Source organism: Dendrobates tinctorius, unplaced genomic scaffold (assembly GCF_039654945.1).
Source record: "Dendrobates tinctorius isolate UK_male_01 unplaced genomic scaffold, ASM3965494v1 ptg000307l, whole genome shotgun sequence".
NCBI lineage: Eukaryota > Metazoa > Chordata > Amphibia > Anura > Dendrobatidae > Dendrobates > Dendrobates tinctorius.
In genome coordinates this window covers 1862654-1890157 of record NW_027361974.1, presented here as the reverse complement: position 1 = coordinate 1890157, position 27504 = coordinate 1862654, and the positions used below count along the sequence as shown (strand labels likewise).

The window sequence follows — 27504 nt, the reverse complement described above, 5'->3', positions numbered from 1 at the left end:
GGGGTCTTCCTGCGCGAGATGCTGTTTATGGCACAGAGGGTGCTGGCATTGCGGTGGATGGGGGGTTCATGTCCTTCCCTTAGATTCTGGATCGAGCTGGTAAATTCGATTGTTCCATATGAGCGCATGTTATACCAAAATAGGGGATGCCCGGGTCAATTTGAAAAGATTTGGGAGAGGTGGAATTCCTCTCACCTCACTTTACAAGGCTGAGACATCACACGTGACATGGTATGATATAGGAGACCAGGCTGCGGAAATAATAGATACTAGTTGATGTAGCGGTAGTTGTAGTTTAGGAATTTTAGTTAGATTTTATTTCTGAGTGATATGACAAGGTTTGTGAAATTGGATTGACATCCATGCTGGAAAATGTATAACCAATTGTTTTTCATGTGTGATTGGAAAGATATGTACATATTACCTTGTTTATAAGAGTGTGCAATTTCTCTGCATTATATTTTACAATGGACGGAAATATGTGTGCTGTGTATAATGCTTGTTATCATAAGCCATTGTGTATGTTGTACATTCTTTGTTTAATATTTACCTGTTATGGCTGAGGTTTTATAGGCGTTTTTTCTTCATTTTTGGGTATGTTTCATATTGTCGACAATCTCATAATATGTGCTTAACTATGTAAAATGGGAATGCTCTGTTGACAGATATCGGAAATGAGATTATCTATTCTATTAACCCCTTCACACCGCAGTCCTTTCTCATTTTTTTTATTTGCTTTTTGCTCCCCTTCATCCCAGAGCCATAACTTTTTTATTTTTCCATCAATATGACCATGTGAGGGCTTGTTTTTTTGCGGGACAAGTTGTACTTTTGAACGACATCTTTGGTTTTACCATATAATGTACTGGAAAACGGGGAAAAAAAATCCAAGTGCGGTGAAATTGCAAAAAAGAGTGCAATTGCGCAACTGTTTTTTTTTTTTTTTTTTTTTTTAACCATGTTCACCTAATGCTAAAACTGGCCTGCCATTATGATTCTTCAGGTTATTACGAGTTTGTAGACACTAAGCGGTGGAAAAAAAATCCAAAGTTTGTTAAAAAAAATAAAAAAATTGCGTCATTTTAACCCCTTAATGACAGCCAATATGTCTTTTTACTGACCTGAGATATAAGAGAATATCTTCCCCACACAGGTGACAATCCAGCAGCTGTCAGCTGTCCACTATAGCTGACAACTTGCTGTATCACAAACGATAAGTGCTTGCACCGTCCATATCTATTTAACCCCTTAGTTGCTGCTGTCAAAAGTGACAACATCTGAAAAATGGTTAAAAGTTTGTGGGGGATTCCACTTTAATATAACTGACACACCGAGATTATGATTGTGTGGTTCTGATGTCTGCCATAGCAGTTCATGGCCAAATAGCGGCCTTAGAGTCTCCCAGCTATAGCGGTCAGTTCTGAAGTTAGTGACATTTAGGTGGTAAACAAACATTTTTTTCATTCCTGCTATACAACTTTGCATTAATTCCTGAAAATCACCTGAAGGGTTAATAAACTACCTGACAGAAGTTTTCAATATGTCAGGGGGTGCTGTTTTTAAAATGGTATCACTTTTTGGGGTTTTCCAATATATAGCACCCCCAAAGTCACTTCAAACCTGGATAGGTCCCTCAAAAAATAAATTTTGTAACTTTCCTTGAAAAAATGAAAAATTGCTGCTACATTTTTAAATCTCCTAAAAGTCTAACAAAATAAATTAGCGTTTTAAAAATGGTGCTGATGTAAGGCAGACATGTGGGAAATGTTATTTATTCATGTTTTTGGGTGGTGTGACTATCTGGATTAAACAGATAATCATTCAAAGTTTGAAAATTGCAATTTTTTTAACATTTTTGTCAAGTTTCTGATATTTTTTATAAATAAACACAAAACATATCAATCTAAATTTACCATTATCATAAATTATAATGTGCCACGAAAAAAAAATCTCAAAATCAATGAGATTTGTTGAAGCGTTCCAGAGTTATCACCGCATAAAGTGACATTGCTCAGAAATTTAAAAATTGGCTCCGTCACTAAGAGGTTAAGAAACCCGTATCGTTTCCATTTTTTGCGATCTGGGGGCTGGGTGAGGGCTTATTTTTTTTTTATGTGCCGAGATGACGTTTTTATTGATACCATTTTGATGTTGGTCCAACCTTCTAATAGCTCATTATTGCATTTTAATGCAATGTTGCGGCGACCAAAAAAAAACAAACAACGTAATTCTGGCATTTTGTTTTTTTTTCTTGCTACGCCGTTTACTCATTGGATAAATTATTTTTATTGCTTGATAGATCGGTCAATTCTGAATGTGGTGATACCAAATGTGTTTGGTTTTTTATTTGCTTTTTTTTTTTTTTTTTTTTAACTTTACACTTGCTTCAGTAGTCTCCATGGGAGTTGTTACACAGAGCTGCAACCCTGATCTGAGCAGCCGAAATGCTCACTTGCTATGAGCGCTGACTGCTAGAGGGCGCTCATAGCAATCTGGCTTGGCGCACAAAAAATGAGCCCTCACCCAGCCCCAGATCACGAAAATTGAAGACGCTACTGGTCTCGGAAAATGGTGACAAACTTTGGATTTTTTTTCCCCACCACGTAAATAAAAAAGAACCTAAACATGTTTGGTGTCTATGAAGTCGTAATGACCTGGAGAATCATAATGGGAGGTCAGCGTTAGTATTTAGTAAACATGGGAACAAAAAAAAACCTGTGGAATTGCACTTTTTTTGCAATTTCACAGCACTAGGAATTTTTTTTCCTTTCCAGTACAAAATATATTAAAACCAATGGTGTCGTTCAAAAGTACAACTTGTCCCGCAAAAGAAACCAGCCCTCACATGGCTTTTTTGACCAAAAAATAAAAAAAGTTATGGCTCTGGTAAGAAGGGGAGCGACAAACGAAAATAGAAAAACTGAAATACCTCTAATCGTTAAGGGGTTAAATTAAAATAATGTAATGTGCCGCTGAGCATAAACTTTTGCTTCTGGCACCAGCACTATTTTATGGAGGTGATTACACACACAACCATTAACCTAAATCTATAAGTAAGCATACACCGAAACTATACACATACCTGGGGTGGCACATCGGCAGCTGCTGTAGACGAAGAATCCTTTGGTTTTGTGGTGGTTTCTTCTTTCGTTACTTCACTCTTACCACGCGCTAGACTTAAAAACTTGCGGATCGAGTCTTTTTTCTCTTCTTCAGCAGCGGACATATCCCACCTGGATGATTTCTTTGGTTCTGTAGTGTATAAATCAACAAAATAAGTGAATACAAAAAGTAAGAGCGCTGCAATACTTATCCCATGGATATTCACTTTTGCATTTATTTTTGTTTCATTTTTTTTTATCCTACAAGTATATGGTAAAAAAAATAATTAAAAAAGGAGATTTTTGTGTACTCACCGTAAAATCTCTTTCTCTTAGCCTCTAATTGGGGGACACAGAACCATGGGTGTTATGCTGCTGTCCACTAGGAGGCGACACTATGCATAATCTGAAAAAGATTAACTATGGCTCCTCCTCTGCAGTATACACCCCTGGACGGCGTCAGCCTTCTCCAGTTTTGTGCAAAAGCATTAGGAGGAAGTTAACACAAATAACATAACCATGCCTGTAATAAGGCCACCCATGTACGAGCTCAAAGAACAATATGAGAACTCAACCGTAACAACGGCCTGTAAGGGCAACAGGGTGGGAGCTGTGTCCCCCAATTTGAGGCTAAGAGAAAGAAATTTTATGGTGAGTACACAAAAATCTCCTTTACTCTGTCGCCTCATTGGGGGACACAGAACCATGGGATGTCCCAAAGCAGTCCCTGGGTGGGAAGCAATGGACGAATATTGTGCAGACAGGTCCCTAAACTTGGGGCACTGCCGACTGCAGAACCCGTCTACCCAGGCTCGCATCCGCTGAGGACTGGGTATGAACTCTGCAGTGTTTCGTAAACGTGTGTAAGCTAGTCCAAGTGGCCGCCTTACACACCTGTTGTGCCGAAGCCTGGTGCCGAATGGCCCAGGAGGCCCCTACTGCCCGCATACAGTGTGCCGAGATACCGGCAGGAAGAGGAGAGTTGTTAAGGTGGTAAGCCTCTTGTATGGTGGACTTGATCCACCTGGCAAGGGTAGCTTTGGAAGCCGGCAGACCCTTGCGAACGCCTTCCGGAAGAAGGAAAAGGGAATCAGACTTCCGGAAGGGTGCAGTCCTAGACACGTATATACGCAATGCCCTGACGAGGTCAAGCGTATGCAGAGCCTTCTCCACTCTATGAACCGGAACCGGGCAAAGGGAGGACAGTGAAATTTCCTCATCGAGGTGGAAGTTGGACACAACCTTCGGAAGGAAGGATGGGACTGTACGGAGAACCACCTTGTCCTGGTGAAAGGCAAGGAAGGGCCGTCTGCAGGAGAGTCCTGGCAATTCAGACACCCTGCGCAGCGAGGTGATTGCCACCAGAAAAACCACCTTCTGTGATAGAATGCGGAGTGGGACTTCCTTAAGGGGTTCGAAAGGTGGTGCCTGCAATGCTGTCAGGACCAGGTTGAGGTCCCACGTTTCCAGTGGACGTCTGTAGGGAGGAACCAATCGGGAAACCACCTGGAGAAAGGTCCTTACTTGCGGCTTGTTAGCGATGCGCCTCTGAAAAAGCACTGAGAGCTTTGACACCTGGCTCTTAAGCGAGCCCAGGGATAGCCTGGCGTCCAGGCCCGATTGGAGAAAGCCAAGGAATTTTGGGAGGGAATAAGGGAGTGTAATCTGGCAGCGAGATTTGCACCAGGTGAAGAAAGCTCTCCAGGTACGGTAATAAATCTTAGCGGAGGCTGGCTTCCGTGCCCTGATCATGGTTCTAATGACATCCGTTGAGAGTCCTGCCTGGGTTAGAACCCAGGTCTCAAGGGCCACGCCGTCAAATTGAGAGCCCTTGAGTTCTGGTGGTAAAACGGGCCTTGTGACAGAAGATCGGGACGGTCGGGGGACGCCAGCTGTAAGTTGTACGACGTCGGCGTACCATGTACGTCTGGGGCCAGTCTGGCGCGATCAGGATGGTTGGAACTCCCTCGTGTTTGATCTTCCTCACGACTCTGGATATCAGAGGGAGAGGTGGAAAGATGTACAGAAGCTGGAGCTGGGTCCAGTCCTGAACCAGGGCATCTGCTCCGAGTGACCGGGGATCGCGTGTCCTGGCCATGAAGTTGGAGACCTTGGCATTGAGATGGGATGCCATTAGGTCCACGTCTGCGGTCCCCCAGCGATGGCAGATCTGTCGAAAGATTTCGGGATGGAGAGACCACTCTCCCGAGTCCATTCCTTGTCTGCTTAGGAAGTCGGCTTCCCAGTTGTCCACACCCGGAATGTGGACCGCAGAGAGTACCGACCTCGTGTCTTCCGCCCAATGGAGGATATGTGCCACTTCTCTCATCGCCTGGGTACTGCGGGTCCCGCCTTGGTGGTTCACATAAGCCACTGCCGTGGCATTGTCCGACTGTACTCTGATATGAGAGGCTGCCAGTAAGTGACGAAAGGCCCTCAATGCCAGGAAGATGGCCCGAATTTCCAAGACGCTGATGGGCATGTTCGCTTCCACTGGTGACCACTTGCCCTGTGAGGTAGGTGCACCGCACCCCAACCTGTCAGGCTCGTATCGGTGGTCAGGACCTTCCATTGACCTGGGAGAAAGGACTTTCCCACTGCAAGTGAGGTTGGCTTGAGCCACCAGTGCAGGGACCTCCTGGTTGCCGACGTTAGCCGGAACTCCCTGTCGAGGGAGAAAGGATTCCTGTCCCAGTACATGAGGATGGCTAGTTGAAGAGGCCTGAGGTGAAACTGGGCAAATGGTACCGCCTCCATTGCTGCTGCCATCCTGCCGAGGACTCTCATGGCAAACCGGAGAGATCGGGGGGATTGCGGAGGAGTATGCGAACTCCTAGATGGAGAGCCAGTGCCTTGTCTCTGGGAAGGAGCACCAGACCCCTGGAGGTGTCAAATAGCATCCCCAGGAAGGTCAGAGACTGACTCGGGGTAGTCAATGACTTTTGTAAGTTGACTAACCAGCCCAGGCGACTCAGTGTCGATTGTGATTGAGACGCTGACCTCGCAGTCCTTGAAGGTGGAAGCCTTGATGAGAAGGTCGCCCAGGTATGGAACGACTACTATGCCTCTGGAGTGTAGAACGTCCATGGTGGCAACCATGACCTTGGTAAATGTTCTGGGAGCCGTGGCGAGTCCGAACGGGAGAGCCACGAACTGGTAGTGGTCCTGATCGATTGCGAACCTGAGAAATCTCTGATGGGCGGGAGCAATCAGTATATGCAGGAATGCGTCCTGTATGTCTATGGAGGCGAGATATTGTCTTTGCTCCATGGACGCAATGATGGACCGAAGGGACTCCATGCGAAAATGACGAACTCGTACATACTTGTTGAGTTGTTTTAGGTCTAGTATGGGCCGGACGCTGCCTCCTTTCTTGGGGACTACAAATAGATTGGAGTAGAACCCTCGGAAACGTTCGGCCGTGGGAACCGGTACTACGACTCCTGCTTGAAGGAGAGAGGAAACCGCTTGGTGGAAAGCACGAGCCTTTTCTGGCGGTTTTGGTGGAACAGAGAGGAAGAACCGGTTCGGTGGACTGGAAGTGAACTCTATCTTGTATCCGGAAGACACTATTTCCCTGACCCACGTCTTCTGTAATAGGCAGTAAGACTTGCTGAAAGAGTAGAAGTCGTCCGCCTACGGGTGGGGTGTCTTCCGGAGTTCGTGAGTCATGATGAGGAGAAATTCTGAGGTTTTCCTCTTTTGGGCTTTGCCTGGCCTGTTTTCGACTGCCAGGTCCTGTGTGGCCTCTGTGCCGCCCGTGGGTTGTCCCTGCGTGGAGAGCGGTTACGATTTTGTGCTGGACGCAAGGCGGACCAGCCAGAAGAATTCCGAAAGGATCGGAATCGTGTTTGGTTACGCCGTTGGAACGTGCGTTTAGGTTTTAGTTGAGGGAGAGAGGTACTCTTTCCCCCAGTGGCATTGGAAATCATTGTATCAAATTTTTCACCGAAAAGCCATCCACTAAGGTACGGGAGATGCGTGAGGGACTTCTTTGAGGCCGCATCCACTTTCCATTCCTGCAGCCAGAGGATACGCCGAATCGGGATGGCGTTTGAAGCTATCCCCGCTACACCTCTTGTGGAATCCAGGGCTGCATGAAGCATGTAATCTGCTACCACTGCTATTTGAATCGCTTGGTCCGACAGCTCAGGATTTGAAGCTTGGAGGCCAGTTTGCAGTTTTTTGGCCCAAGCCAGAATGGTCTTGGCCGCCCATACTGAAGCGAACGCGCGAGCCAGGGAGGCCCCTGCCGCTTCAAAAACTGAACGAGTCATGCGTTCTACCTGCCGGACTGCAGCGTCCCTCAGGGTTGAGCTATCTGGCAGTGATAGGAGGGTCTGTGCTGCTAGCCTAGAGACTGGGGGGGGTCCACTTCGGGCGGATGTGTCCACTCCTCGGTGTCCTTTTGTGGGAAGGGGTACCTAGCCTCCAAATATTCGCGATGGGTGAATTTCTTCTCAGGCTGCGAAAACTGCTTAGTAAGGATCGCCTGAAATTCTGAGTGGTTAGAGAAGACCTTAGGTGGTTTAAGAACACCTTCAAAGCAAATCTTGTGTTCTGGGGCTTCCGGGGTTGGATCGGAAATGTCCAGCATCCGATGGATGGAAGAGATTATGTCCTCAACTAGCGCTGTATTGCTAGGGGGACAAGGGACCAGAGACGTCTCTGTTTCGTTGTCTGAGTCGGAGTCACAGATGCCTTCCGAATCCTGCGTATCGCTGAGGCATTCCCTGGTGGGTGAGCTGGGGCGAAGGCCTTCTGTCGTCGGGGATCGCTGTGGAGATCTGCGTTGTCTGTCTCTGGTAGGGGACGGTCTAGGTGACCTGGAACTACGGTGTCTCTCCCTAGAGGGGGATGACCGTGTGCTATGGGATGACGCAGAGGTACGCGACGTGTGGTTGCGCTTAAGTCTGGGAGAGCCAGAAACGGCCTGTCCCTTTGCTGGGTAACGCTCATAGCTGAGACATGACCCTGCAGCAATGTGGAGGTTAGGTTATCTATGGACTGCGTCATAGACTGCGACATCTGGGTAGCCCATTCCGGCATGGTAGCAGCCGCTGAAGTATTGGTAGGAGCCTCTTGGGGTTCTGACCCAGTATTCTGGATACAGTCCCGACAGTGTGGGTACGTGCTGCCACTGGGGAGAGTGGTTTTGCAGGCTGTGCAGAATACATAAAAGCAGTCCTGCCTGGTTCTCTTGGACCTTGAGCCCGGCATAGTGCACAGAGTGCGGAAGGACTGGCTATGAGAGGGCCCTACAGGGGTGGCTATGCAGGGAAAAACCTACAGGAGAGCCTTACAGGGAATCCGGATTCACAGCCGAGTAAAAAACCCGAGCTGTGATCTTACCCCACCAGCGTGCCCCTAGGTCCAGCGCCGAAGATCCACAGTCCTGTGCCCCCCGGAGACTGGCTGGCGTGGTGCTGCTGATGCCTGCAGCAGAAATGGTCGCCGAGAGGATGAGGAGGGAGAAGAAAGGGGGGGGGGGGGGAGAGCTGAGAAAGAGCGCGCAGAGATGTGTAAAAACGCGCCCTGTCTCGATCAGCCCCTTCTATGACACTATAGAGTGTCATAGTTGTCATCCGGGGGGGGCGGAGAGGAGGCGGTGACCTCAGCTAGGCTGAAGCCGCGGCCTAAATTAGTTACCGATGCCCAGAAAGGGCTCCAGGCCGGCGCGGAAGTCCGGGAGGGGTCGGATCTGAACCGGACCCCCCGGATAGAAAGGCAGGATAGCGGTGGGGCCACAATCGGAAGCGAGGCCCTGTGATGGGTCCCCCTGAGGCGCTATGGAGCTGGTGCTGCCGCAGAGACAGGGGTGCAGGGAGCCCTGTGTCTGTATGTGCCATGCCTGCCCGCACTCCCCCCCCCCCCCCCCCCGGCCCCGACAGGAGCCCGCAGCTGGACTGGGGTCCCTGGATACTGTGAGCTGCAGATTGCCATGGTACAGACCCTACCTATGGCATCTCAACCTAATTAGGGATTAGGGAGGGTGCTGCTGTCACCATCAGGGGGCTTCCTCCTCGCCTCGACCTCAACCCAAGACCAAAAGGAATTGGGGAAGGAGGGGGGTCTCGACTTCGAACCAGCACCCGCAGGACTGGGGAAGGAGCGACATGGGGAACAGCCATCTCAACTTCAACCGGGCACCCCATAATAGGGGGCCGAGGAAGGAGCCATGCCGGGAGTCTCACAGGAGACCCACACTTTTCTTCATCTGTCATCCGGAAAAAAAAGGAGTGAAAAAGAGAAAAAAATTCTTTAGGTGTGCCTCCTATGCGACACTAAGCAAAAACTGGAGAAGGCTGACGCAGTCCAGGGGTGTATACTGCAGAGGAGGAGCCATAGTTAATCTTTTTCAGATTATGCATAGTGTCGCCTCCTAGTGGACAGCAGCATAACACCCATGGTTCTGTGTCCCCCAATGAGTAATGAGAACTTACTGTTTTGAGACGTCAGCTGCAACTTCTCAGGTGGAGGTGTTTCAGGAATAGTTAAGAAATTGAAGACCGAGAACTTGTCCCTTTTAACTTTTGGAAGCCCAATGATGGTCGACCTGGAAATAAACATGCAATAAACAAAAAATTAAAATCTCCAAATATCTATAATCAGTCCAGTAAGAATTTTTCAAAACTTGCATTCCATATATCCTGAAATATTATCTTTTCCACTGGTGTTTAATGTGAGACTATATGCTTTTTGGGCATATTTTATGTTTATGACTTTCAGGCGGTGGCTATTTACATGACGCTGGAAGGGCCGCTGACCATGCGCCAGAGGAAGCTGGTAACAGTGAAACCCAAAGTTGAGCTTTTTTCATCAGCTTGATGGTCAATTTTAATGTTAAAAGCTCTTTTTTAATTATGACTGAGTATTTGGAATGAAAGTGTATCAGAAAAAAAAAAAAGTGAATGGACTCTTCTGAAGGGAGTATTATTCCTAATGTGTTCTTCTATTGACCAGACGACAGGCAAGTCAGGGCCTGCAGACGCTGTATGAATGACATTCTCCTGCAGCTTACCCTGGATAAGGATCGGGGATATTAAACCGTTTGCACAGCATTCGGTCGGGGTGCCACTCGTATTTATCCCTCGTCAGCTTTCCAAACATTTTCATTTTCACCGCTGAGGCCTTGTCATTTATGTCACCCTGCAGGAGACATGAGGAGGATGATAGAGTTAGGAGCAATGAGAAACAAGAGGCGGTTACATCAGAGGCAAAAGGTGAAGTTACTCCTGCTGATTTTTCATACACTCGCTATTGCTAATTTGCATGGTTAGAATTATGGGCAATATTAAAGGGGCTATATCTATCTCAGACATTCATTTTATATTCAATATAGAAGCTGGTGAAAATTGTACAAAAAAAACAACAAAACCTAAAAAGTAGGAACGGGGCTGAGAACAGCCCATGTCCACCTCCTAAAACTGATGAGCTTCCTGCCAGTTGGTGGGTATATAATGCTGGGAGGAGCTAACTTTTTTTGCATACTGTCAAGACAGCTCCTAGTGGCAGCAGCATACACCCATGGTTTCTGTGCCCCCCGATGAAGAAAGAAGGATTTTTGGTACTCACCGTAAAATCTCTTTCTTGGAGCCTTCATTGGGGGACACAGGTAACCATGGGTGTATGCAGCTGTCGCTATGAGGCTGACACTATGCAAATAAAGCAAAACTGGCTCCTCCCTCGCAGTGTACACTCACCGACAGGCAGGAAGTACCTCAGTTTAAGCTTAGTGTCTGTAGGAGGCGGACTTGGATCTAACACCAGATCCGCAGTGTTTTTTCTTTAACAGGTTTCTGTGTGAACTTATTTATCTTTTTCTCTTTGTTTTTCAGATACAGCTCGTCGGGTAACAGGGTGCAGAATTTTCACCCTGTTTCCCACATTTAAGCGACCGAGAGAGCAGTGTGGTGTCACCCGCTGGCAGGACTTTGTCCCCTGTCCCCCTTTTGGGGTGTTTCAGGGTGACTCTTGGTGGCCAGTCCTTGCCTTATCCCCTCCTCACCCCTCTCCTCTAAAGCCGAGGCCTAGCGAGAGAAACTGCCCTAGGATTTATCCAGAGTATGGACCGGAGAGGGGCAAGAAGGATCAAGAGAAGAAAGGACAATGTCTGCACTAATGTGGAATGAAAAAGGAACGGAGGACGGCAGGATAATGCTGCCAACTCAGAACTCCCCTGAATTCTCTTCTTGGTAACCAATAAGGCTAATGGAACCAAATAGTAGTACTTACGCCACCTGAATCAGATCTTCAGAAACTGTCGTAGAAACTTGAGGATGCAGGATTTCTCGCCTAAAGCATGGTCAGAATGACCCAATGGGAAAAATCCCAGTCCCTCTCAGAAGCAGGCTTCAAAGGCCATGGCGTTAAACTTAAACGACTGTGAAACATTGGCCTTGCGGAAGAATATCCGGACGGACCGGAAAGCCCCAGGAGGCGTCCATGAGCATGTACGCCAGCTCCAGGTACCAGGTCTGACTAAACAGCTTGTAGTTGTCAGGACTACTGGAAATCCTTCTGATTCTTTTTTTTTTTTTTTGACTTGTGATTAAGGGAAGAGGCGGGGACAGAAGAGGCATCTGAAACTGGGACCACGGAATCACAAGTGAGTCGCATACGACAGCTATCGGATCCTGGAACCTGGTAACGTACGGGGTAACGTTTTTGGTTCGTTCGAGAAGTCATTAGGTGGGCATCCGGAATGCCCTACCTCCGACAAATTTAGCCGAAGACGGCAGTGTTGAGAGACTGCTCGCCTAACGCTAAACTCCAATGATACAAAAAAAAAAAAAAAAAAAAAAAAAAAATAATCGGCTTCCCAGTAGTCTACCCCTGGATTGTGGACGGCTGATATGGTGGGGAAATGGCCTTCCGCCCAACGCAGGATCATTGCTACCTCTACCCTGATCCTTGTGCTGTGAGTCCCATCTTGGTGGTTTATGTTCAAAAGACATACTGATAGGGAATTTAGATTGTGAGTCTCATCGGGGACAGTGATGATGTGTGTAAACTGTAAAGCACTGCGGAATATGCCAGCGCCATACAAAAATAAAGACATTATTATTATTATTATTATTATTACTATTATGTAAGCCACGGCTGTGACGAAGTCCGACTGACTGCGGACTGGCTTGCCTGCGAGGAGAGACTGCCAGCGGAGGAGGGCAAGAATTGCCTTGATCTGCAAGAGATTGATGGAGAGGAGGGTATCCTGAACATTCTAGCGTCCCTGCGCTGTGAGAATGAGGAAGCCCGCTCCCCAACCCTGAAGACTGGCATCGATGTTGATGATCTGCCAACAGAACGGGAGAGATGACCTCCTGCGCAGGGCAGAGACGGACAGTGTCCACGAAGAGGGACTGCTTCACATTGAGAGGTAAAAGCACTGGCCGATCCAGGGAACAGTCCAGTGAAACAAATCTCGTCCCAGGTAGACCGGAGGGCCAAGTGAAGAGGGCGGGTGTGAAGCTGGGTATAAGGCACAGTTTCCATGACCACCGCCACGACCTCCGTGAAGACCCTGGTAACGGATGCCAGGCTGAACTGGGGTGCCGTGAACTGGTAATGGAGGTCCTGTATCGCAAAACCGAAGGAACCTCCGATGCTGTACACAACAGAAATGTGCAGGAAAGCATCCTGAATGTCCACAGAGTAAAGTAAGTCCCCATGCTCCATGGATGGGATCACCGAGCGCAAGGACTCTGTTCTGAAGAGGTGAATCCGAAGGTGGCACTTCAACTGCTTGAGGTCTAAGATCGGGGAGAAATTTTTTTTTTTTTTTTTGGGAGTACAAAGAGGTTAGAGTAGAAACCACAAAACCGTTTGTGCCAAGGAACGGGTGCAATAACACCTGAGCTTAGGCAAGTGACAAGACGGCTTGGAGAACCCAGGAGACGGTTGAATTGGCGGGAAAGAGAAATGTCTTCCTGGGGCAAAGAAAATTCCATCTTGTAGCCGGGTGTAATGATCACCCTGACCCAGGCGTCACCGACCGCCGACAACCAAGTCTCCGTGAAAAGAAGAAACCTGCTTTCCACCCTGGAAAGAATCCCAGGTAGGGATGACCCGTCATTAGAGGAGAATCTGTGATAGGGGAATCCAGAGGACTAAGAGACGGGTCCTATGTCTCCAGTGAGGAATAGCTTGAAGGAAGGTTTCCTACTTTCCCCTTGTGCAGAACGGTCCTGCTGGAAGGGACCGCCAGAAAAAAGACAGAGAGGTGCTTTCACCACTGGTGGTGTCAGAAGAGATCTGGTCCAGCTTGGTCCAAAAGAGCTAGATATGCTAGCTCCTCTGTAGGAACTGCCGCCATAATACCCAGTCAAGAAACTTGTCCCAGGGCGATATGGCTTTCAGCACTCAAGTAAAGGCGAAATTAGGTCAGAGAGAAGTGTATGACGCCTCAAAGGCCGATACAGTTAAGTCCACAATCTGTCTGTCCGCAGCGTCCTTGAGAGACGCCGCATCAGGGCTGGACAGAACAGTTTGAGAGGCTAAGCGTGAAAAAAGGCAGATCCACCTTAGGGGGATCGGACCAAATGCTGACAAGGTCTGAACTATAAAGGTCTAGAATGTCCAGACGTTTTCGTCCTGGGAAGCGTTTACCAAGAAGTTCCCAGTGTCTAGAGGTGGTAGCCTCAAACTCTTTGGGAAAAAATGCTGGAGTGACGTTTCACTGTCTGAATGAAACTGAGATGTCCTAAGCAGCCCCATGCTCCAATTTTACTTCAAGGGTTTGAACAATAGCCGAAATAAGGCTATCTACCATGTCCAGCGTCCTACAAGTCTCAACCACATCAGAGTCAGACTCTGACTGAAAAGCTACATCCGACCCGACGTCCGCCTCCGAGGAAGGGGAATGGGTAGAGAGGGGCATTCTGGATGCTGCTAGACAGAGTCCGCTTCCTACAGTAGATCCTTCTCCTGATCTGTCCCTGTGAAGGTCGTGGTTGGGTGCATGCGAATCACCACGGGAGGTGTCCAGGGCACTGGTGGCGGCAGACAGATGCGGCATACATACCAGGACCTGTACCAGGGACTGTGAAATTTCTAGTCAGGTGCAAAACTGCCTGAGACCTAGCAACAGCCCACTCCGGATGGAGGGGAGTGCTTTCATCCCGGAAATTGAATCTTCTGTCCGGCTAGAGACCGGCTGGGACATGGCAACAGCCCACTCCAGAGGGAGGGGAGTGCCATCCTCCCGGGCAGATGCCGAGGGACCTCGTCTCGCTTCCCTTGTTCCGTACCAGATATGTCCTTGTGGACATAGCAGACAGGTCCGGCATGGAGGATGGCTAGGGCAACTAAACACGCCAAGTGTCTGGTTGATAAAGGGGGCTGATAGGAGACATGCCGGAGAGGGGGGGCGTGCTCCTGACTTAAAATAACCGAAGGGAAGAAGAAAGCCTGCAAAATGCCGGGGCCGCGCGCTATGAGAAAAGGCGCGAAAATTGAACCTGTGGACCCGGGAGGAAGAAGCTGTCTACAGCGGGGACCTATGCACCGGTAAACGGGGGAGCTGCTGCCGGAAGGAGCTGCTGCAGGGGGGGGGGTCCGCTGGCTTACCACATGCTTGAATCCGGCTCCTCTTGATAGATGAGGTTCGCATCAGGAGCCCTCGGAGAGGGCCCTGGAAATGAAGAATGAAGATCCTCCTTCCCGCACCGTCTCCGGACGCTGCAGAAGACGGTATCGACCCCTTATTAAAAAGGGGGAAGGCCACCACCGATGACCACTGTCTTCCTCTCAGCCCTCTCCGAGGAGAGGGGTGAGGAGGGGATAAGGCAAGGACTGGCCACCAAGAGTGACCCTGAAACACCCCAAAAGGGGGACAGGGGACAAAGTCCTGCCAGCGGGTCCAAGAGTGGGTGATGTAGGTGACACCACACTGCTCTCTCGGTCGCTTAAATGTGGGAAAACAGGGTGAAAATTCTGCACCTTGATACCCGACGAGCTGTATCTGAAAAACAAAGGCAAAAAGATAAATAAGTTCACACAGAAACCTGTGAAAGAAAAAACACTGCGGATCTGGTGTTAGATCCAGGTGCGCCTCCTACAGACACTAAGCTTAAACTGAGGTACTTCCTGCCTGTCGGTGAGTGTATGCTGCAAGGGAGGAGCCAGTTTTGCTTTATTTGCATAGTGTCAGCCTCCTAGCGACAGCAGCATACACCCATGGTTACCTGTGTCCCCCAATGAAGCGATAAGAGAAATATATATTTACAATTACAAGGGCGGCACGGTGGCTCAGTGGTTAGCGCTGGGGTCCAGGGTTCAAATCCCACCAAGGACAACATCTGCAAGGAGTTTGTATGTTCTCCCCGTGTTTGCGTGGGTTTCCTCCCACATTCCAAAGACATACTGATAGGGAAATTAGATTGTGAGCCCTTCGGGGACAGTGATGCTAATGTGTGCAAACTGTAAAGCGCTGCGGAATTTCTTAGCGCTATATAAAAAGATTATTATTTTTTAATTCACTTAATATTTCCGGCAGTGTGTGTATATACACTGCTCAAAAAAATAAAGGGAACACTCAAATAACACATCTTAGATCTGAATGAATGAAATATTCTCATTGAATAATTTTTTCTGTACAAAGTTGAATGTGCTGACAACAAAATCACACAAAAATCATCAATGGCAATCAAATTTATTAACCAATGGAGGCCTGGATTTGGGGTCACACACAAAATTAAAGTGGAATGTAATGTCCTTGAAACAAGTCAAAATGAGGCTCAGTATTGTGTGACCTCCACGTGCCTGTATGTCCTCCCTACCGTACAACGCCTGGGCATGCTCCTGATGAAGCTATGGATGTTCTCCTGAGGGATCTCCTCCCACACCTGGACTAAAGCATCCGCCAACTCCTGGACAGTCTGTGGTGCAACGTGACATTGGTGGATGGAGCGAGACATGATGTCCTAGATGTGCTCAATCGGATTAAGGTCTGGGGAAAGGGCAGGCCAGTCCATAGCTTCAATGCCTTCATTTTGCAGGAACTGCTGACCCACTCCAGCCACGAGGTCTGGCATTGTTCTGCATTAGAAGGAACCCAGGGCCAACTGCACCAGCATATGGTCTCACAAGGGATCTGAGGATCTCATCTCGGGACCTAATGGCAGTCAGGCTTCCTCTGGCGAGCACATGGAGGGCTGTGCGGCCCTCCAAAGAAATGCCACCCCACATCATTACTGACCCACTGCCAAACCGGTTATGCTGAAGGATGTTGCAGGCAGCAGATCGCTCTTCACGGCGTCTCCAGACTCTGTCACATGTGCTCAGTGTGAACCTGCTTTCATCTGTGAAGAGCACAGGGCGTCAGTGGCGAATTTGCCAATCCTTGTGTTCTGTGGCAAATCCCAAGCATCCTGCACGGTGTTGGGCTGTGAGCACGACACCCTTCTGTGGACGTCGGGCCCTCAAACCATTCTCATGGAGTCGGTTTCTGTTTGTGCAGACACATGCACATTTGTGGCCTGCTGGAGGTAATTTTGCAGGGCTCTGGCAGTGCTCCTCCTTGCACAATGGCGGAGGTAGCGGTCCTGCTGCTGAGTTTTTGCCCTCCTATGGCCCCCTTCACGTCTCCTGGTGTACTGGCCTGTCTCCTGGTAGCGCCTCCAGCCTCTGGACACTACCATGACAGACACAGCAAACCCTCTTGCCACAGCTCGAATTGATGTGCCATCCTGGATGAGCTGCACTACCTGAGCCACTTGTGTGGGTTGTAGAGTCCGTCTCATGCTACCACGAGTGTGAAAGCACAACCAACATTCAGAAGTGACCAAAACATCAGCCAGAAAGCATTGGTACTGAGATTTGGTCTGTGGTCCACAACTGTAGAACCACTCTTTTATTGAGTGTGTCTTGATAATTGCCAATAATTTCCATCTGTTGTCTATTCCATTTGCACAACAGCATGTGAAATTGATTGTCAATCAGTGTTGCTTCCTAAGTGGACAGTTTGATTTCACAGAAGTTTGATTTACTTGGAGTTATATTCTGTTTTTTAAGTGTTCCCTTTATTTTTTTGAGCAGTATATATGTTAGAACTCTTCAATAATTTCTATAATATATCCTGGAATCCTATCTATTGATTGTGTTAAATAAGAGATAATGTGTTTTGGGTAAGTTTTGTGTTTATGAATTGTGGGCGGTGACTACTTACACGATGCTGGAAAGGTGGCTGACCATGCCCCCAGAGGAAGCTGGTGGCAGCAAAACCCAGGGAGATTTTTTGGGGGGCAGGGGGGGGGGGATAAACAATCTTGAAACAATTCCCCTGACGTATTTTATGTACAGGTGTGTGTACACATACAGCTATGCACACACCTCCTCATCCCTCGGTACTTCAACGGTGTCTGAATCGTCTTCATATTTTCCCCTGGTGAACCGAGAGGAGAGATGGGAGTTGGTGGGCTTATACAACATGGCAGATCGCATGAATTCCTCTCGCTCACGGGATCGTTCCCATTCAGTCATGTTGGCATCTAGGCAGCTCTCCAAAGCATCTGAAAAGAGAAAGAATTCAGCTAAATTGTAAATATAAACTTCATTACAAGGGGTATTCCAGCCACCAAAAATTATCAATTTTCAGAACACCACATGAAGACAATATTGGCAGACCCCATGTCCAATTTCATCATCTCACGGAGTGCTCATAAGTAAACAATCCCTTGAACTCAGTTATTTGTACCTTTCTGTCCCTTGTGAAGACTCCTAATATAGTTTTCATATCTCTTTTGCTTTTCTGGATTTCTTTCGAATGGCCGAAACTCTCCGGCGTGCTCCGGGATTAGCTGCCTGTCAAGCAGTCTTTGCTGCAACTTGTTGTCCTTCTCTTCTGCAGCGGAAGCCTGGAAACGTTTTTTCAAAGCTTCTTGAGCAAGTTTCTGGGCCTTGGTTCTCTGTTCTTCCAGATTCTGCCTCACATCCTGGATTCGCCCTCTGTCTTTTTCAGATAGGAGCTCCATCACAGATGTGGATCCTAAAGAATCAGACATAAAAAAACATTAATGAAAATAAAAAGCAACACCTAAACTGAAGGGGTCATCTGTAACCGCATCACCATTGATTGGCTGCAGTGGTAAAACACCATCCAAGGAAGAAGAAGCAAAGTGACCAGTGAGCGGCAGGGACCGCTGTGCTACAAAGGATTGGCAGGTTAGTACAGACATCTCACACTCACCCTGAAGCGGAGCTTCTCCCAACAACTCTCTGCGCTGGGTAGAATTGAGTTGGTGTCTGCTGGCCGGTTGCTCTTTGACAGGTGCCACAATGGATTTCGAAGCGGATTCAATCATGGCCTGGAGAACTGCCGAATTCTGACTGTTCTCAGCTATCACAGGTCTAAAATAGTGAACAGGCCGGTAATCCTTGGGGAGGTCAGGAGGTGGATAGACCTGAGGATAAAAGACAATGAACATTTAAAGTAATAGAAATCAATTATTTGCTAATCAATGGCATCAGATGGGCTTGTGGATATAAAACACCAGCAATGTGAACAAGCAAAGCTGAGGTGTAAAGCATTAGGGTAGTAAAAAAAAAAAAGCTTGGTCCCCAAAAGAGAACATACTATTTTAGACTTCTAAAAAAAAGCAGGCATTAGAAAAAAAAAAAGCAAAAAAAAACAAAATGCAGATAATATTTGTCCAAAAATGATAGGGACTGACCACGATTGGACATCTAATGAAAAAAAAAAATAGAAGTAAAAAAAAAAAAAAGCATCATTTGAAAAAATAAAAAAAATAAAACAAAATAAATGTCTCCTGTATCCTGCGTTGATCCAGTATAGATGACCTGGTGGTCTCCCACTTCTTGTGACCACTGCAGCCAATCATTGCCATGTACCATACTTTAAAAGAAACCAAGGTAGCAACAGAAAAATGATCCCTAAAACTTCACTTTTAATCAATGTTTAAAATCTGGACAATCCCAGTGCATAAGGACTAGGGTAATATTTAAACAGACACCAGACAAAAAATAGTAATAGATACTCCAGGTCACTAAACTCGCCCTAGTGGGCCCTGGCAATCCCTGCCTAGCCGCGGAGGTTGGCACCCTAGTTGTAGACGATAGTGGCGCCCCCGCTCAACGTCGGTGACCCTAATACACCCTGCAAGACCCTAGTCCACGACGAGGATAAACAAAAAAAAAACCCACAAATAATAATAAGCCAATATAAGCTGCTATATATCAGTATTTTTTACTACGAGATAATATCTGGGATGGGTTTATTTACCCATGATTTCAGTACATCTTCTGAGACGTTATACAGTCTCTCCACCAGGGTTTTTCGGGTGGTTATTGTGTGTTTGTGTTTTTTTTTTTTGTGTATCCTCGTCGTGGACTAGGGTCTTGTAGGGTGTATTAGGGTCACCGACGTTGAGCGGGGGCGCCACTATCGTCTACAACTAGGGTGCCAACCTCCGCGGCTAGGCAGGGATTGCCAGGGCCCACTAGGGCGAGTTTAGTGACCTGGAGTATCTATTACTATTTTTTGTCTGGTGTCTGTTTAAATATTACCCTAGTCCTTATGCACTGGGATTGTCCAGATTTTAAACATTGATTAAAAGTGAAGTTTTAGGGATCATTTTTCTGTTGCTACCTTGGTTTCTTTTCTTGTCTTTGATCCCAAAATATTTTTTTGGAGGTTTTTTTGCATGTACCATACTTTACCATTCATTGCCGAGCCATGGCTGTTTGGCTGCAGCAGTCACATGCCTACAGCTTGTAAATGAGAGGTTGAAGGACTACCCATGCATCAGTGTTGGACAGCCGAGGCATGGAAAATGGTGTCTGCTTTTAGAGCTTCTCCAGAGTAGGCTTTAAAAAAAAAAACCTACCTTTTTAGATGGAGGCACTTCTGTTGCCAGACAAAAACCTTCCAGCATTTTTCCGATATATTGAAGTTCTTTGGACGGGCCTTAAACAAAAAAAAAAAAAAAAAGTTAACTAGGTAAAATATACAAAAAAAAAAATGCTGAAAAAAAAAATGTCACATGGTTAGTCAGCAATAGAGATAAATTCTTTTCTGCTTCAAAAAAAACATATTTAAGGAGATCAGTGTCATCTTATTCTGGAGTTATAGAGTTGAGTCCTAGATCTAAAAGTCAGAGCATGAAGTAGGTAACAGAAACTCTGCAAAACAGATTGTTATGTTCATGTACTACACAGCTGGCCCGCTGGGATTCCCTTTGCACTGTGCAATGCTACCTTCTCGCTGTGGGGGCGCTGCAGGACAAGGTTTTTGCAATGGGAAATGCTTTTAACAAAGTGGCCAACCCCTTTAATTAGAGCAAATGGACAATTGAGGTCTCTGGATGTGAAAATGTCTCCCGACTTTCCCAATAAATTCCTGCTGAGGATAGCATTTCTTGCAAGGAAGGGGTTAATCTAACAGCTGCGGTTATATAGAAGCAGGAGTGCACTGCAAACACTCCACTGCACACAGCTACGCAAATAAACACATCAGGCACGCCTCTGTTCATACAAGCGCTTGGCACACGGTGTCCACCAGTCTGTATGTGAGAAAGAGGTATAGATGGAGTTAGATGGCTGCCACACAATACCCGCTCTTTCCAGATGGAGGGTGGAAACTGAACCCCATTAATAGATCTATAGTTAGAATGATAGGAAACTGTGTACAATTTTCAGCTTTTTTTTCTATTACTCAGCTGCATTTATATTCTGTTTGTATACAGCTCTTATGCAGGCTTGTGTGTCTTCATGGTTACAGGCTACAAACACACCGCGTGTAGTCAGATCCTGCAGTTTACTGTTACACCTCTTCCTACTGCTGTGAAACTACAACGCCCAACATGCCATCACCGCAATCAGTGGCTGTCAGGGAATCCTGGAAGTTGTAGCTTCACAGCATTAACACTTGTTGAGGCTAATGGTAGTAACACATGGCAGGGTTTTACTACAGGCTGTCACAGGCGTCCGATACCTTTTTTATTTTTGTACTCTTTTGGTGCTGTCCATCCAAAGAGTCCGTCTCCGGCCTCCTCTTCTTGCAGGACCGTGTCGTATTTCGACAAGGAGTCAATGCTGTAAATATCATCATCCTCATCTTCCATTGCACCAACGCCAAAAGCCTGAGAAACAAAAAGGCAAAAGCCCATGAAGCCAGAGGCCGAAATAGCGTAAGGTTTCTCTGGTTTGGCTTTACACATGTACACATTAGTGGATATCAAGTTGTACCAACGACCTGCACCTCACCTGCCCAGAGATTCCCACTTTCCTTCCTTTGCTCTGTCGCACATCACGCAGTAAACTGTTCGTCTTTTCTGAGGTGTCGCTGAATACATTTATGTGTGTGTTCAGAGAGCCGAACAAAGCTTTATGAGGATTAAGGCCCCGGTAACCCAGACCATGGACATTGTCTTTTACTGTGAAGTCTATGGGAGTCACATCTTTGGGTGCAAATGTAATATTCTCAGGTACGTAGTCATCCTCTTCACCCTGTAAATAAGAAAATACAATGTCCAGTTTATGTATAGAATTAATCTACAGAAAAAGTCACTAATGTAATCCCGATCTACCTCCTGTGATATACTCCAATCCTGCACTCACTATTCTGATGGTGCAGTCACTGTGCATATACATTACTGATCCTGAGTTACATCCTGTATTATACCCCAGAGCTGCACTCACTATTCTGCTGGTGCAGTCACTGTGTACATACATTACATTACTGATCCTGAGTTACATCCTGTATTATACCCCAGAGCTGCACTCACTATTCTGATGGTGCAGTCACTGTGAATATACATTACTGATCCTGAGTTACATCCTGTATTATATCCCAGAGCTGCACTCACTATTCTGCTGCTGCAGTCACTGTGTACATACATTACTGATCCTGCAGTGATCCTGAGTTATATCCTGTATTATACCCCAGAGCTGCACTCACTATTCTTCTGGTGCAGTCACTGTGTACATACATTACATTACTGACCCCGATTTACCTCCTCTATTATACCCCAGAGCTGCACTCAATTCTGAAGTCTTTGCATCTCTAATTTAAAATACTCAGAACTTCAGCTTTGTGACAGATCTCCCCTTGACAGAGCCCCCAGAACTTCCTCTCCTTAATCATTAGTTGTGGAAACTCACCTCAGATTCCTCGGAGCCCTTAGGAGGCAGTGCACAGCCATACGTCTTCACGTTACTTTCTGAAAAGCAAAAATAACACTTTAACTTGACTCTTCTGTCTATTCTACAATGCATATATTTGATTAAAACTTTCAGTATTATAAGTGACCATTTAGGATTAATCAGTAATTAATTGTCTGTGCCTTCGCTCTATGTGCAGTACAAGTGGATGAGATTCTCAAAACCACATCCATACTTGGCACCAACAAATTAGTACAGGCTCATTTTTGTTTAACCCCTTCACCCCCAAGGGTGGTTTGCACGTTCATGACCGGGCCAATTTTTACAATTCTGACCACTGTACCTTTATGAGGTCATAACTCTGGAACGCTTCCATGGATCCCGGTGTTTCTGACATTGTTTTCTCGTGACATATTGTACTTCATGTTAGTGGTAAAATTTCATTAAAATAACTTGCGTTTATTTGTGAGAAAAACGGAAATTTGGCGAAAATTTTGAAAATTTCGCGATTTTCCAACTTTGAATTTTTATGCCCTTAAATCACAGAGATACGGCACACAAAAAACTTGATAACTAACATTTCCCACATGTTTACTTTACATCAGCACAATTTTGGAACCAAAATTTTTTTTTTTTAGGAAGTTATAGGGGTTAAAAGTTGACCAGCGATTTCTCATTTTTACAACACCATTTTATTTTTAGGACCACATCACATTTGAAGCCACTTTGAGGGGTCTATATGATAGAAAATACCCAAAAGTGACACCATTCTAAAAACTGCACCCCTTAAGGTGCTCAAAACCACATTCAAGAAGTTTATTAACCCTTTAGGTGCGTCACAGGAATTTTTTTGAATATTTAAAAAAAAAATGAACATTAACTTTTTTCATAAAAAAAATACTTCAGGTTCAATTTTTTTTATTTTACCAAGGGTAACAGGAGAAATTGAACTGCAAAAGTTATTGTGCAATTTGTCCTGAGTACGCAGATACCTGATATGTGGGGGGGAACGACTGTTTCGGCGCATGGCAGAGCTCAGAATGGAAGGAGCGCCGTTTGACCTTTTTCAATGCAAAATTGGCTGGAATTCAGATTGGACGCCATGTCACATTTGGAGAGTCCCTGATGTACCTAAACAGTGGAAACCCCCTACAAGTGACCCCATTTTGGAAACTAGACCCCCCCAAGGAACTTATCTAGATATGTGGTGAGAACTTTGAACCCACAAGGGCTTTACAGAAGTTTATAACGTACAGCGGTACAATTAAAAAATCATATTTTTTCCACAAAAATGATCTTTTCACCCCAATTTTTATTTTCCCAAGGGTAACAGGACGCTAAAAGTTATTGTGCAATTGGTCCTGAGTACGCTGATACCCCACATGTGGGGGTAAACCACTATTTGGGCGCATGGCAGAGCTCGGAAGGGAAGCAGCGCCATTTGACGTTTTTGGCTGGAATTGAGATCGGACACGATGTCGCGTTTGGAAAACCCCTGATGTACCAAAACAGTGGAAACCCCCCACAAATGACACCATTTTGGAAACTAGACCCCCTAAGGAACTTATCTAGATGTGTGGTGAGAACTTTGAACCCCCATGGGCTTCACAGAAGTTTATAACATAAAGCCATACAATTAAAAAATCATATTTTTTCCACAAAAATGATCTTTTCACCCTCAATTCTTATTTTTCCAAGGGTAACAGGACCCTAAAAGTTATTGTGCAATTTGTCCTGAGTACACTGATACCCCACATGTGGGGGTAAACCACTATTTGGGCGCATGGCAGAGCTCGGAAGGGAAGCAGCGCCATTTGACGTTTTTGGCTGGAATTGAGATCGGACACGATGTCGCGTTTGGAAAACCCCTGATGTACCAAAACAGTGGAAACCCCCCACAAATGACACCATTTTGGAAACTAGACCCCCTAAGGAACTTATCTAGATGTGTGGTGAGCACTTTGACCCCCCCAGTGCTTCACAGAAGTTTATAACACGGGGCGTGAAAATAAAAAATTCGTATTTTTTCCACAAACATGATCTTTTAATCACCATTTTTTTATTTTCCCAAGGGTACCAGGAGAAATTGGACCCCAAAAGTTGTTGTCCAATTTGTCCTGAGTATGCTGATACCCCAAATGTGGGAGAAAACTACTGTATGGGCACACGTCGGGGATCGGAAGGGAAGTAGTGACGTTTTGGAATGCAGACTTTGATGGAATGGTCTGCGGGTGTCATGTTGCCTTTGGAGAGCCCCTAATGTACCTAAACAGTGGAAACCCCCCACAAATGACACCATTTTGTATACTAGACCCCCCAAGGAACTTATCTAGATGTGTGGTGAGCACTTTGAACCCCCCAGTGCTTCACAGAAGTTTACAACGCCCGGGCGTGAAAATAAAAAATTCGTATTTTTTCCACAAACATGATCTTTTAGTCACCATTTTTTTATTTTCCCAAGGGTACCAGGAGAAATTGGACCCCAAAAGTTGTTGTCCAATTTGTCCTGAGTATGCTGATACCCCATATGTGGGAGAAAACTACTGTATGGGCACACGTCGGGGCTCGGAAGGGAAGTAGTGACGTTTTGGAATGCAGACTTTGATGGATTGGTCTGCGGGTGTCATGTTGCCTTTGGAGAGCCCCTAATGTACCTAAACAGTGGAAACCCCCCCACAAATGACCCCATTTTGAAAACTAGACCCACTAAGGAACGTATCTAGATGTGAGGTGAGCACTTTGAACCCCCAAGGGCTTCACAGAAGTTTATAATGCCAGGGCATGAAAATAAAAAAATCGTATTTTTTCCACAAACATGATCAATTAGTCCCCAATTTTTTCATTTTCCCAAGGGTAACAGGAGAAATTGGACCCCAAAAGTTGTTGTCCAATTTGTCCTGAGTACGCTGACACCCCATATGTGGGAGAAAACTACTGTATGGACACACGTCGGGGCTCGGAAGGGAAGCAGTGACGTTTTGGAATGCAGACTTTGATGGAATGGTCTGCGGGTGTCATGTGCGTTTGGAGAGCCCCTGATGTACCTAAACTATTGAAACTCCCCACAAGTGACCCCATTTTGGACACTAGACCCCCCACGGAACTTATCTAGATGTGTGGTGAGCACTTTGAACCCCCAAGTGCTTCACAGAAGTTTATAACACTCGGACGTGAAAATAAAAAAATCATTTTTTTCCACAAAAATGATATTTTTACCCCCAATTTTTTATTTTCCTAAGGGTAACAGGAGAAATTGGACCCCAAAAATTGTTTTGCAATTTGTCCTGAGTAGGCTGATACCCTACATGTGGGGGTAAAACACTGTTTGGGCGCATGGCAGAGCTTGGAAGGGAAGGAGCACCATTTGACTTTTTCAACTCAGAATTGGCTGGAATTGAGATCAGACGCCATGATGCATTTGGAGATCCCCTGATGTTCCCAAACAGTGGAAACCCCCAATTCTAACTCCAACCCGAACCCCAACACGCCCCTAACCCTAACCCTAGCCCTAACCCTAGCCCTAACCCTACCCTAACCCTACCCCAACACACCCCTAGCCCTAACCCTAGCCCTAATGGAAAAATGGAAATAAATACATTTTTTTAATTTTATTATTTTTCCCTAACTAAGGGGGTGATAACGGGGGGTTTGATTTACTATTTATGGCGGTTTTTATGTTTGGCGGCTGTCGCACGCTAAAAGACGCTTTTTATTGTAAAAATAGTTTTTGCATCACCACATATTGAGAGCTATAATTTTTCCGTATTTTGACCCACCGAGTCATGTGAGGTCTTATTTTTTGCGGGACAAGTTGACGTTTTTATTGGTACCATTTTCGGGCACGTGAAATTTTTTGATCGCTTTTTATTCCGATTTTTGGGACGCAGAATGAACAAAAACCAGCGTTTCATGAATTTCTTTTGGGGGGGTGCGTTTACACCGTTCCGCGTGCGGTAAAATTGATAAAGCGGTTTTATTCTTCGGGTCAGTACGGTTACAGCGATACCTCATTTAGGTCGTTTTTTATGTTTTTGTCGGTTTTATGCAATGAAAACTATTTTATATAAAAAATAATTATTTTTGCATCGCTTTATTCAGCGAGCTATAACTTTTTTATTTTTTCGCTGATGATGCTGTGTGGCGGCTCGTTTTTTGCGGGACAAGATGACGTTTTCAGCGGTACCATGGATATTTATATGCGTCTTTTTGATCGCGCGTTATTACACTTTTTGTTTGGTGGTATGATAATAAATCATTATTTTTTGCTTCGTTTTTTATTTTTATTTTTTAAGGGGTTCGCTAAAGGGGTTAACTAATGGGACAGTTTTATAGGGCGGGTCGTTACGGACGCGGCGATACCTAATATGTGTACTTTTATTGTTTTTTTTTTTATTATTTCCAAAAAATGGATTTATTGGGGGAATTTTTTTTTTTTTTTCTAATTTATTTGGCGATTTTTTTAAAATTATTTTTACACTTTTTTTTTTTTTTTTTTTATACTTTATTAAATAGTCCCAGGTGGGACATCACTGTCCTGTGACAGATCGCTGATCTGTCACATCACAGATCACTGTGACAGATCAGCGATCTGACACAGGCACTGCAGAAGGCTTCCTCATGCCTGCGCTTTGCAGGCACTGAGGAAGCCAGCTTCCGCAGGCCCCCGAAGGCCCCCGTCGCCATCTTGGATTCGGGGGCCTGGAGGAAGGGAGTCCCCCGCAGCAGCGCTGCACATTGCGCTGCCGTGGGGGGCTCAGGGAAGCACGGAGGGAGCCCCCTCCCTGCCGATGCTTCCCTTTAACCCCCGGTACACCGCGATCGTGTTTGATCGCGGTGTGCAAGGGGTTAACGTGTCGGGGGCAGTCCGTGACCGCCCCTGACACATTGTGCCGGGTGTCAGCTGTGATAATCAGCTGACACCCGGCCGCGATTAGCGGCGCTCACCACGTGGGCGCCGCTGATCGCGCCGACGTACTATCCCGTCCCCGGTCATACGGGCCCGGGTACCGTGGACGGGATAGTACGTCGGATGGCAGGAAGGGGTTAAAGAAAATTGCAGATCTTACTTATTGATAGCAATAATGTGAAATCTATGGTAAAATCAAAACAAAATGCACAGGCCGGACTTGTGAAGATTTACATGAAATTTCTTTAAGCCCTTACTGCCAGCTGATGGAATAGTACGTCAGCTGGTATTAACAGAAGCATACAGTCTAGATCACGTGAAGTCATTATTTCCCTCTACTCCTCTTTGGTCAGACCTCATCTGGAATATTGTGTCCAG

The 27504-nt window shown here is 46.1% G+C and overlaps 1 protein-coding gene across 2 annotated transcripts in view; it reads right to left on the bottom strand.

Moving 5' to 3' along the window:
- Nucleotides 1–27504, bottom strand: part of GPATCH1 (G-patch domain containing 1) — a 48597-nt gene that overhangs the window by 6439 nt on the left and 14654 nt on the right. Inside the window, exons 6-15 of one of the 2 annotated variants that reach the window (XM_073560854.1) lie at nucleotides 22221–22279; nucleotides 21324–21566; nucleotides 21052–21199; nucleotides 19946–20025; nucleotides 18289–18502; nucleotides 17797–18087; nucleotides 17433–17611; nucleotides 10123–10250; nucleotides 9545–9657; nucleotides 3083–3267 (exon numbers count right to left, since the gene is read on the bottom strand). In XM_073560854.1, coding sequence (XP_073416955.1) covers nucleotides 3083–3267; nucleotides 9545–9657; nucleotides 10123–10250; nucleotides 17433–17611; nucleotides 17797–18087; nucleotides 18289–18502; nucleotides 19946–20025; nucleotides 21052–21199; nucleotides 21324–21566; nucleotides 22221–22279 — 1640 coding nt within the window. The remainder of the gene's footprint in view (nucleotides 1–3082; nucleotides 3268–9544; nucleotides 9658–10122; nucleotides 10251–17432; nucleotides 17612–17796; nucleotides 18088–18288; nucleotides 18503–19945; nucleotides 20026–21051; nucleotides 21200–21323; nucleotides 21567–22220; nucleotides 22280–27504) is intronic. The other variant, XM_073560855.1, reaches the window with a different exon arrangement.